At 41.9% G+C, this 12,827-nt stretch overlaps 1 protein-coding gene across 1 annotated transcript in view; it reads left to right on the top strand.

Annotated features, from left to right (window-relative positions):
- Fig4 (FIG4 phosphoinositide 5-phosphatase) overlaps positions 1–4,249 on the top strand; it is a 184,493-nt gene extending 180,244 nt beyond the window's left edge. Inside the window, exon 23 of the mRNA XM_008852422.3 lies at positions 3,673–4,249. Within this exon, the coding sequence (XP_008850644.1) occupies positions 3,673–3,850 (178 nt within the window). The 3' untranslated portion in view covers positions 3,851–4,249. The remainder of the gene's footprint in view (positions 1–3,672) is intronic.
- Positions 4,250–12,827: the final 8,578 nt, after the last annotated feature.

The raw sequence follows: 12,827 nt of genomic DNA, 5'->3' as shown, positions 1-12,827 counted from the left end.
TGTTTTTACTATGATATGCTGTGGAGAGTTTCTTTTCTGGTCCTGCCTCTTTGGTGTTTTATGTGCTTCTTGTATTTGTATGGGCATGTCTTTCTTTAATTTTGGGAAATTTTCTTCTACAATCCTATTAAAGTTCTGGTCCATAACATTTTCCTGAGATTCTTCTCCTTCCTCTTTTCCTATGATGTAAAAATTTGGTCTCTTTTTTTTTGGTGTCACACATTTCTTGTATATACCATTCATGTGTTTTCTTAAGCTTTTCATGGTATTTGTTTGAGTGGTCTAATTCGTCAAGTTTATCTTCCAATCATGATATTCTGCTTTCCATTTCACTCATTCTATTGATGAGACTTGCTGCTGTCCTTTCTAATTGGCTTATTGAGTGTTTCCGTTCCCTTTTCATTTTAACCTGAGTATTCTTCAATATTTTAACTCATTTCTAAATTCACTCAGAAGTTTATCCCTATCTTCCTTCAGTTCTTTGATTACTTTGTTTGTGTGTTCTTTAAATTCACTGAATCCTTTTATCATGTTTATAATTGTTCTTTTGAGTTTCATGTCCTGCATTATCTGTAGGGGGTTCTTATTGTACTCCTCTAGAGGACTGTTGGTATTTGGTGGGGATACGTTGTTTTGGTTTTTCATGTTGTTATTTTTTCTCTGTGATTTTGACATGTGAATTTCTTTCGTAGTTTCTGATTCTTGTCTGAGACTCAAGCCTTCAAGTTTAGGTCTGCTTCTTTTTGTAAACTTTATGTGCCTTTGTGGTTTACTTTTGGGGCATCCAAAGGTGGTTCATCTAAGCTTCTGGTTCTCTCTTTTGATTTTATATTGGAGTGGCCAGATTGCTTTTGTCTTCAGGAGTTCCCACAGAGGCCCAAGTCAGATGAGGATCAGATGCTCTCAGGCTTTCTCCTAAGGTCTGGATCCCTCTAGGAAAGATTTTGACCTCAGGAATTTGGGGATTGGACTGGCCTGGGAGCAGGGCCCATGAAAGATGCTGGTCTCAGGCAGCTGGTGGCCATGCCACCCAGAGATGCAAAGGGAGATGGGGGCAGGAAGAGGCCCCAAGGGCTCCCAGGGACTGCACTGAGGAACTGGGTTGGTCTGGATGAAAAGTATCAGGAAGCAGAAAGGTCAGTCCTGGTGTCCAGGAAAGAGGCTGGCAGGTCGTGCAGCCCAGGGAAGCAGAGGGAGGTGAGGGCAGGACCAGGCCTAGAGGGCTCCTGGGGACCATGAGAAGGAACTGGGTTGGTCTGGATGCAAAGGATCAGGAAGCAGTGGTGGTTCCCCCAGTGTCTGGGGCGCCAAGACAAGGAATGGGATAGCACCCTGGCTAGGAGGAAAGTCAGGCAGGGGAGATGTGAGGGTGAATTAGGCTGGGGGGAGTCAAGGCACAGAGGGCGCGATGGACTTACCCAGGAGAGAGGCCAGCGGGTTTTCCCTTCTTTGTATTTTTTGAACCTTAAATAAATCACTCCGCCCGTGGTTTTCATTTACTTAAGGATTCAGTGCAAGGTTATGTGAAATTAAAACGAGAGTGCTGCCTGTACTTCATAATCGACATACCAAATTTCAGTTGGAGCATGTTACTCTGAGATGAAAACAATTGAAATTGGCTTCCAGAATGACTAGTCCACCTCCAGTTTTATTTTACTTCAATGAGATTTATCTAGTGTCCAGCCATCCTGGGGAAAAAGGCAAAGTTCAGCAAGCTACCTTGATGACTTTTTTCCATTTTTTTCTTATTTTTATCTGTATGCATGTGTGTATATATGTTTAATGTGTGTCAGCACACACAGTGTGCAAGCACATGTGTGCGTATGTGTTTGAAAGCCTGAGATTGATATTGGAAATCTTCCTTGATCACTCTTCCACATAATTTTTTGAGACAGGGTCTCTCAGTCAAACCCAGATCTCACTGATATGGCTAGTTTAGCAGGCCAGACTTCCTCCAGGGATCCGTTTCTGCCTTCCAAGGTGGGAATTATGGGTATCTACCACCCCACCCCACCCCCAGCATTTAATGTGGACTCTGCTGAGGCAAACTGTGGTCCTCTTGCTTGCAAGGCAAGTACTGTTACCAGGTGAGCTATTTCCCTAGGCCCTACCCCAATGACTTTCTAGAAGACTAAGAAAAGCCTATTTTAATTATAGCACAATCCTATGAAAATAGAGCTTTGGAGGGCTGGGAGGTTCTCGCACAGTTTCTTTTTTTCTTCATCTGTTACCACACCTCCTAGTTTCCAGCGAATGCTAACATTCCAACTGGCTTTGAGGTTCACCTGTGTGATCTACAGAGAATCTCCTCCTAGATCCAGAGTCCCAGCTGACCAAACAGCTGAGCATCAAGATGACTTTCTGATTCCTCAAAGATGCACATGAGCAAGGCTTAGTTCCCAGCCCAGCGGATTAGATTCTCCAGTCATTTTTCTGTTTGTTTTGAATGCCTTGGTGTGGTGAACCTTGACCTGTTGGTAAAGTGTGTTGTCACCTGCCCTTAGCCTTCACCATGTCTTTAGTTTTCCATTCGTGTCCATCAGTGGCCTCCTCTTGACCTTTCTGGGTATACGAGTGAGCATATACACACCACTCACCCAGTCACACGTGTACCCTCTGCATCATACCTGAGTTGTTAGTTGACTCATCCTCTGAGAGCATGCCTGCCCCCATCCAAGGATACAATAAGTACTTGGTGTTCCGTTTGCCCTATGTTGAGGGTGTGCCAGACACCATGCTGCATTTTGACAAGGCCTTTCTACCGACAGTGGCTTCCTCAGAGGATGGATAGACATTTTAAGTACCATAGTAGGCTGGGTGTGTAGGAATGGAGGAGTGTTTTTTAATAGAGATATTCCTGGGTGCTTTTCAGATCATTTTAGGAAGTAAGGAGACTGTCTATTAAAGATCTACAGTTCCTCACCATAAAGACTGAGACCAGATGTATTATAGAATTAAGAAGCAGGTGTTAGCACAGCAAGATGGTATACTTAACTCATACTTGGACTCCCATTGAGACCTGAGGCCATGCCTAGTATATAGTGTGCTAGCATTTATATGTAGTGGGATGAGGAAGGACATAAGATCAGTGAGTTTTAGTTGGGTCAGGTTTGTGGGCAGTACAACTTTTGGTTGTTAAAGCTTTTGGAATTTCAGAATTGCCAATAAACAATTACCTGTAATCATTAAATAATAGTTCATATTTACTGAGCACTTATAGTGTGCCGGGCACTGCACTTACTAAACAGGTACTTTATTGATATAAACTCATTGGCCAGAATTATTAGTACCTCCAACTTCATTGATTCCTACTTAATCTTCCTTTTAAAAACCAAGTGCCAACAAGAAAAAAAAAGACCACAGCATATGTGCAGTTACCATCTGAAGTTGTCAACAGTAGAAGCCAGATGGACACACAGTTCTAAAGCCATCCTTCCAGCAAGACTGGGAACAGGGGCCTGGCCCTGCCTGGACATCAGGGAAGGCTTCCCAGGCAGTGTGTATCCAGCAGTCCTCCAGCAGCGAGAGAGGCCATCCAGTAGGAACTGTAGAGGTTGTCCTGGATGAGTAAGCCACCTCTTCAGATCTGTGGTTCTCAGATGCTTTGAGACCACAGTTCCTCCTAGTCCTTACTTTGTTTCCTCTAATGCACTCTTCTTTCATCTCTTACAGAACTCCCATTTCTGCTTTCTCACAAGACAACATCTATGAAGTTCAGCCCCCGAGAGTAGACAGAAAATCTACAGAGATCTTCCAAGCCCACATCCAGGCCAGCCAAGGTATCATGCAACCCCTGGGAAAAGAGGACACTTCAATGTACCGAGAGTACATCAGAAACCGCTACCTGTAAGAAAGAACATAGCCATGTGGTAGCCTTGAGGAAGACCAAGAAAGTCACACTGACTTAGACTGGTTTAATCTCATCTTTAAAAAGTAACTTCCTAGGTCTGGAGAGATGGCTGAGCAGTTAAGAGTCCATACTGCTCTTGCAGAGAACCAGAGTTTGATTCCCAGCACCCAAGTATGGCAGCTCACAAGATCTATTACTGGAGATCCAAGGGATTCGACACCTTCCTCTGGACTCTGCAGACACCTGCACTCATGTGTACACACATATACACACAATCTTTAAAAGTAATTTAAAGAAATTACTTTTTTAAAATTAATTTAAAAATCCTTTGCATCTGAAGCTCTCATTCTTTTTTTACTGTGTAAATTTCAAATTGCAGGTAATAAAGAAATGACTGAATATGTTGTTCTATTTGCTTTTGCTTTGTTTTAGGAAAACTTTATTTAGAAATGTGGTCAGTGTCACATTATGAAATTGATACGGTTTTTTGGGTATTCACTGTGTGCTAGGAACCATGGCAAGGCCTAGAATATCACACTAAGCAAAACAGGCCAAAATATTTTTTCTCAGGGAGAATAAGGCAAAGCATTTATAGCTACCATTTCTAGTTGATTCTGGTGGTTTATATGTGAACTTTGTATTTTGACTGAAAAAAATATTTCCTTACCCTGAAAACCCTCTTCTTGGGAAATAAGCTCTGAACTATTTATAGATAAAGAGACCAGATGTCAAGAAAGTATTCTTCAAATATGGTTCAGGAAAAAAATGAATATATGACAAAGAAATTGCAGGAAATAGTAATAACCAGCAAATCTGAATAGAGCCAGAGAGAGTACTTTGAACACATACATATAATTTAAAAAATAAGGGGCTGGAGAGATGGCTCAGAGGTTAAGAGCACTGACCACTCTTGTAGAGGACCAGGTTCTAGTCCCAGCACCCAAATGGCAGCTAACAACCGTCCATAACTCCAGTTCCAGGGGATCTGATGCCCTCTTCTGACCTCCGGGGGCATTGCATGACACAGGTGCATTTACATACAGGCAGACAATACACTCATACACATAAAATAAAAATAATAAAATATTTTTAAAAAAATAAAATAAATCTTTTGTAAAAAGTTTATTCTGAACAACTTTGTGGTACTCAATTGTGTTACATAATTTGATGCTCCATATTTAGGCAGGCGATACGTATATCTGATTTGTTCTCCACATAGTCAAACATTAACATGGCAAGTTTCTGTGTTTTCTAACAGTTTACCACAAAGTATTTGATCTTATTTTGTGTGTCTCTCAGTCCCCCCTGAAAGTGCCCATAACTAGCACAAAGATCCAGGCTGTCTCACCAGAGAAAGAAAACTGGTCTCCCAAAGTGACTGTGCTGGATAGATTCACCTTATCAACTTGACACACCTGGGATGAGGGAACCTCAATTAAAGAATTTCCTCCATTGGACTGGCCTGAGGTCATGTCTGTGGAGCCATTTTCTTGATTGTTGAGTGATGTGAGAGGGCCCAGCCCACTGTGAGCAGTGCCACCATCCTCAGGCAGGTGGTTCTGTGTCGTATAAGAAAGCAGACTGATGCTGGCAAGGTGGCATACATCTTTAATACCAGCACTCAGGAGGCAGAGGCAGGCAGAGCTCTATGAGTTCAAGGCCAGCCTGGTCCACATAGTGAGTTCAAGGCCAGCTGGGGCTACAGGGAGACCCTGTCTCAAAAAAAAAAAAAAACCTGCTGAAAAATTACACATACTATATCTCTACATGCGTATAGATGACAAGAAACAGTATATAACAAGAAACAATGCCAGACAGAAGAAACCACCCTTCAAGTTATTGGCCAGAGTAGTCCAAGAGACTCCCAGAGTTACACAGGCTGTAAACACAGCCCTTGATTGCCTCCCAGAACTTGAAGGTAAGACCCTATTGCTAAAGACAAGACATACTTCAGACACTGAACTTGACACAATTGAGCTGGAACTGACCTAGAAACCACCTCCCTGAGGGCTAGCTCTCATAGCTTTGGAGAGCACTATGCAAGCTGCTAAGGGAGAACATCAATCAGCAGTCCAACCCCAGCTTCAAGGCCTAAAAACCACATCAATGACCAGCACAGCAAACTATGTTGGAGCAGTAGTGGCATTTTTACCTTGGTGGTGATCAATAGCTACCTAATTAGACCTAAAGCCCACTCAGTGGGAGGGAACTCATATGTGGTACTGTAAACATAGCTAAATACACATAGCTGGAGAAGTCATAATCTTAGAGAAAACCCCAAGTGTCACAGCCCTAGACAAATGTAATTTCTTACTGTGTACTAACTATGGATCCTTATATTTACAGACAAGTGTGCCAGTCACAAGTCATCAAATAAGCTTCTTTGGCAACAGAAGTAGACTAGTCCAGAGTTCCACAACTGCTCACACACAGAGATTGTCTGTGAAGTGCCCAACGCTAAGTGACATATCTGCAATGGAACCTTTACACTTAAGACTCATGGAACATAGTGGAACAAGCGGTAGAGAGAGTATGAATACATCTCTCATCAACGAAGCTCCCTTATGCAACAGAGGGCTGTGAACCCAAGGCTCAGGGACCATTGTGGAAGAGGGGGCAGAAAAATTGTAAGAGCCAGGGGAGGAGGTGCATGACCATATGGAAGTAGAATCTTACAGGCTCCTGGGTCCTTGCTCATATGAACTTACAGCAATGATGACAGCATTCACAAGACCCATGCCAACTCAAGCAGACAAAACCTACTGTAGAACTGTGGAAAAGGGCAGCAGGTCCCAATCTTAGCTGAAGAACTATTGGGCAACTGACTACTACTGGGTGAGAAAGAGCTGATCTTCTTTAAGGGAGTGACTCTAGTTAGACTAAGTAGATCCCAGTGGATGAACTTGCACTAAGGGACGTCAGGGGACACTAACTTGTGCAATGGGTCTTAGTGTAAATGACAGAATGCATGAAATCAAATGAGGGGGTATATGAGTATACTGATGGGGAAGGGGGTAGAAAGAGGATTAAGGTATTTATGTGAAATACAAAAAAAATCATTAAAAATATATTAAGAAATAAAAAGAGGGCTGGAGAGATGGCTCAGCAGTTAAGAACACTGGTTGTTCTTGCAGAAGACCCAGGTTTGAATCCCAGCACCCACATGGCAGCTAACAACTGTCAGTAACTCCAGTCCCAGGGGATCCGACAGCCTCTTCTGTGCTCTGTGGGCATTGCACGACATGGGTGCACTTATCTACATGCAGGCAATACATGCACACACATAAAATAAAAATAATAAATAAAGAAAAAACAGGCTGAGCACCACCCAGAGGAGCAAGCCAGTAAGCAATGTACCTCTATGGTCTGTGTTCCAGGTTCCTTCTCTTGAGTTCCTGCCCTGATCTCCCTCCGTGATGAACTGTAGGAGTAAGATGAAATAAACCCTTTGCTCCCCAAGTTGGTCTTGTTCAGTGTTCTTACTACAGCAATAGAAAGCTAATCAGAACAGTGACCCATAAAGTATCACCAATCCTGAAATGCTGAAATTCTCCAGGTTTCACGTTGCAGGGAAGGCTGAAACTCCATTTAACAGAGATTTTGACTGACACCATCATGAAATCAAGATTAGAGAATGACAAAATAATAGGTAAGAGGGATTTTGTGTTGGCGCAGTTTCAGTCTCTAGCACAATAGCTGCTTCCATGTGTGGGTTCCCACATGAGTCTTCCCAAGTCACAGAATAATCTCTTGAGTTGCTGCTGAGATGCCAGGTATAGATCAGACACTAATGTTCACTTTTAAAATGGTTTTGGGTTTTTTTTTTTTTTGGTCTTTTTAGCCCCAACTGTCCTGGAACTCACTATGTAGACCAGGCTGGCCTTAAACTCACTGAGATCCGCCTGTCTCTACCTCCCGAGTGCTGGGATTAAAAGCATGTGCCACCGGCCTTAAAATTTTAACATGGATTCTGGAAGTCCACCTACTAATAATAAGAATGAACTTTATTCTAAGTCCTCTGAGATCTAGAATTCTGATCTTTTGTAACTTTTCTGATCTTAACTTGCTTTAACCGCAAAATTGGGCTAATCAGCCAGGTCTGTTGGCTCAAGCCTTTAATATCACCTACTCAGGAGGCTGAGGCAAGAGGATCCCAAGTTCAAGGCCTGCCTAGACTATGGAATGAGTTCAAGGCCAAACTAATCAACTTAGAATGTGTCTCAAAAAGTTAAAAGTGGACTGGGGATATAATATGCTCAATGGTACAGTATTGGGCTAGCATGTTTAAGGCCTTTAGGTTCAATCCTCAATAGTGCCCCAAACAAATAAACAAAAATAAAAGCCGAAGGGGATATTAATCCCTCCTATGTTGTGTGACTGTGAAGATAGCCAACAATCATAGCACGTGCATGATGCTCAGTCAATGACAGTTGCTGTTGAAGGTGGATGGGAGTAGATGGCAGTGGTGTTTTTACTACCAGCACCCTGATTTTCTTGATTTAAAGCAGCTGCCTGTGTCCTTCTGAATAAACTTGATTTTTATGTGACAAGATGGTATCTGAACTATATTATTTCACCATTAATTCAGATCACTTAGCTATATAAAGCTTTACAAATTGAGAGCAAAATGAATGCTTATCTGAAAGCACTAAAAGCTGCTAGAGTGTAGAAAATAAAGAGGCTGCCTAATGTGATGGTTAGGAGCATGAGCTTTAGCTCCCATCACCCACCAGTAGCCACAGGGCTTGGAGCAATCACTTTAGCATCTCTGAGCTGTTTTCTCATCTAGTCTGGATAGCTGTGGAGAGAAAAAAATAAGACAATTCATGTACAGCATAGGGTATAGTGTTTATCAGACAGTAGTCACTAAGTTGAAAAAAAATCGATAATGATGTGTGATCCCCGCTACCCTGGGACCCAAGTATTGTTTCAGAACAAGCCTCAACGTTCATGCTCACCAAGCCCTAGTTATATTTCAGTTTGTTTCTGTAGATTTTAATTTCTTTTTTAAATTAATTTTATGTGTATGAGTATAATCCCTGCATGTATGTCAGCACACCCGTGTTGTGCAGGGCCCATGGAGATCAGAAGAGGACATTGCAGAGATTAGAAGAGGGAATCCCTTGAAACTAGAGTTATGAATGGTTATTAGCCTCTGTGTGTGCTGTGATTTGAACCTGGGTCCTCTGCAAGAGCAGCCAGTGCTCTTAACCACTGAGCCATCTCTCCAGCCCAGATTTTAATTTCTTAAGCAATCTAAATGAGCCTTGAAACACAGTAGATAGCCAACTAAGAACTCATGAAATAATGGGCATATCCTATGAAATAAAAATTATGTGATAGTATACCTAAGAGCAAAGTATTAACATTAAAATTACAGGAAGAACCTCCTAGGTAGGTAGGTGTGTGTGTGTGTGTGTGTGTGTGTGTGTGTGTGTGTGTGTGTGTGAGATGGAGGAAGAGAGTGAGTCCTTTTCCCCCCTCCTCCTCCATTTCTTTCCTTCTTTCCTTCCTTCCTTTCTTACAACACGGTTTCATAAAGCCACTTCGTGTAATTCCAGTTATCACTATGGAGGAAATCACATCTCATTTTGACAGGCCTAGAGAACCTTCAGTTTTGGTTGGACCCTTCCAACTTATACCCTGCCTAGCCATGTCATTGGGGAAGACTGGACACACCTGTTATACAATGATTCTGGCATGAAAAGTCATTCTGTTCCATGAGCAAAACTCTTATGTTGTGCTTTGTCTAAAAAAATAACTTTGTGGGGCTGGAGAAATGACTCGGGTTAAAAGCACTGGCTGCTCTTGCAGAAGACCAGGGTTTGAATCCCAGCACCCACATGGTGGCTAATAACTCTGTAACCCCAGTTTCAGGGGATCTGATGCCCTTCTCTGTCCTCTATGGGCACTGTACAACATGAATGTGCTTACATACATGCAGGCATAGCAATCATACACACAAAATAGAAGTAAATAAAAAGTTTTAAAATTAACTTTAATCTTAGATGTATTGTAGATCCCAATTGAAATGACTGTGGAATCCATTTCTCCATAGAAAAGTGACTCCTGTCACTTCCCTTATTTGTTAATAAATTGTCACTTGAAAATGAGGTTCCAAACTTAGTCAAAATGTATCTTCTAATGCTCCCCAGTGAAGCTTTTTTCACCCAACTCTTTTCAATTTTCTCCTTAGAATTTGCTAGATGCTAAGGCAACAGTGTTTCTTTCCTTTGAAAATATGTGTCTCCCGACCATCCTGCCTAGTGCCTTTGGAGTTGGGATGGGATTGCTTCAGTGCCCAGAGGACATGAAGTTGTTCTAATGTCCCAGCCTGTTTTTCTTGAAATCACGTTTTGTTCTTTTAAAATTCGTTTAAGGGTGCATTCTCCTTTTCTAGCGTTGCCCCCCTAGCACTTATCATTTGTTCTGTTAAGATAGGAACCATTTCTTGGGCCTGACAAACGAAAGAATTAGCCAATTGTTATGGCTAAATGAATCCTTTGTCAAGGGCAGCATGATCTCTTTTTGTGGCTTATTGACGCTTATTACCTCCCTGTGGAAGAAGTGGTGGGTTATTTGGAAGCCGCACATGTTCTGGTGTGTTGCTAACACAGGTCAGGTGTCTCTATCTGCACACAGCAGCTTTTTTCATAAGTCCCTTTTTCCATTTTAGAACCTGGAGAGGCATTTATTAGTAAAGAACATTAAGCTGTCATTTAATTTTTCTACCCTCACACGAAATACTTCTCTATGCTCATTTCTTTAGTACATTTGAGTGGACTCCAATGTAACCACCATCCAGTTGGCAAGTAAAACTTAAAATCTGAATTGATGCTCAGAAGTTGGAGTTTTTCATGAAGAAAATACAGAATGAAGCAACTTGTATTAGTTCATAGAGAAAGAAAAGGAATTTACTAAACTTGGCAGTGGCCAGGAAGGTCATCAGTCATCAAAAGCATGGGAAGCATAGCATGGATAATCTCAAATACTGGTATCACAAAGTTAGCTGCAAAAATAAGGAAGGCACCTCTTTCCACCTTTTCTTTCCTACTAAGAACCAAATAATTCTAGCACTTCCCAAATGCCATCCCTTTTCAAGTGGGAATTAAAACAAAATAGTCACCCCTTGTCCCACTCCCATCTCTCAGCATTGTACCTTAGAGATCATTGGGTTGGTAATTCACTTCACCTCCTGGCCCCGAGGTGCCAGAATATTTAAAACTGATACAGCCCAAAGACTTGGCACTCAGGGAACAATGGCATCATGGTAGCCCAGTGACTACAATAGTTTGGTAAGTTTCTGGATGTTTCCTTTTGGCAGGGGTGTATGATTAAATTTGTATGTGGGCATCTTTGTCTTAGGCTAGTTAAAAGGAGGCATGCCTAGAAGTGTGTGTGTCGGGGGGGTGTATGTGCTGTGCAACTGAGGGTTGGAGTGCATGCCCTGGTTTGACCTTTCATATTTCTCCTCCACTCCTTCTATCATAATCATTTCTGACTCTGTTGGGTCTAGGCAGGAGAGGGAGATGATATTTCTTCTCCTTCATTGCCCTTTCTGGTTTTAAATATTGGGTGCCAGGCTAGCTGCTGTAGTTGAATTTGTTGAGGGTGAAGATGACTCTTCCTCCCTCTGAAGAGTCTACAGTATAGAGGGAAAGACAGATGTGAAAGCAATCTAGGACTACTGGCTCACTTTCTAGTAATAGGGGATATTTTTGCTAAATTGGGTTTTAAGAAAATAATTGAAATGACACATATGGGTAGCAGGGAGGACACTGGAGAAAATGATGGAAATAGGAGTAGAGACCAAATGCGGAGGGCAGGGCATCCTGCACACTCCCAGGCACTTTTGGACATGAAGATGGGGTGGTAGAAGATGAAGATAATGAGGAAAGTTAGGGAAAAATGCTGGAAACGGAAGGCAGGTGAGATTGTGAAGGGCCTACATATGCAAATGCAGCATTCTAAATGAATTCCAAACTCCACTGCAATCTTCAAAATTACTGAAGACCCCCAGAGAGTTTTTGTTTACATAGGTCCTTTGTCAATATTTACCATGTTTAGAAATGTTAGCTTATAACAATAATAATCCCATCACATATTAACAAAAGTAGCACACATTTTGTCACTATACCAAAACCCAGGTGGCAGATGCTTAAAAGACAGTTGCATTATGAAATCTGGAACTGTATCAGTGAACTGTGACATTAAATCCATTGGTCTATTTTGAACTTAAAATGGCACTTTTGCCTATGTATGATTTTTGTAACACCATGCATTGATTATTGGGGAAATATTGGCTCACTGAATTGAGCAGATCTTCTAAATGTTGAAAAATTCATTTATAGCCAACAAATATTCTAGAGAAGCTTCCCAAAATTCCATGTTCATTTGAAAGCTCACATTTTATCATTGGCAACAAATACTTCCAATTTTCGTTGTAATGATAGGCAGGCTTACTTTGTTCATTTTCAAGAGAAGTCTGCAAGAAACCCAAGTCTGAATAATTACAGTTTGGCAATTCTTGCAAAAGAAATAGTTTTTCATAAAAAGGTGGCTTTCCAGTGTCCCCGACCGCTTTCCGTCTCGCCAGCAAGAACGACGCGGGAGGACAAGTCAGGATCCTTCTGCAGCAGTTTATTTGAAGACTGAAGACCAAAGACCCCGAGAAGTGGGAGAGCTGTTGCTTATATATGCCCCAAAGGTCCCATTTATGATGTATAAGAAGCGGATTGGTTGCTGGAGATCATAAGAAGCGGATTGGTTGCTGGAGATCACGCCACAGGAGGAGGCGGGGGAAAGCAGGCTCTTGTGCACGCCCCTTATGGGTGTGGCAGGATGTTTACTTTTAAGAAGGTCCGGATACCGGCGCCATCTTGTAATGGCGGCGGAGGCTGTGGCTCTCCACAACAGTATACTAGCCGGGTTATAAAATACGTATCCAATCATAAATTCATCAATATATAAAACAAAA

Source organism: Nannospalax galili, unplaced genomic scaffold, assembly GCF_000622305.1.
Source record: "Nannospalax galili isolate Female #2095 unplaced genomic scaffold, S.galili_v1.0 scaffold646, whole genome shotgun sequence".
In the NCBI taxonomy this organism is placed as follows: Eukaryota; Metazoa; Chordata; class Mammalia; order Rodentia; family Spalacidae; genus Nannospalax; species Nannospalax galili.
The sequence above is the reverse complement of the archived record's forward strand: the minus strand, read 5'-3'. Positions and strand labels throughout refer to the sequence as shown.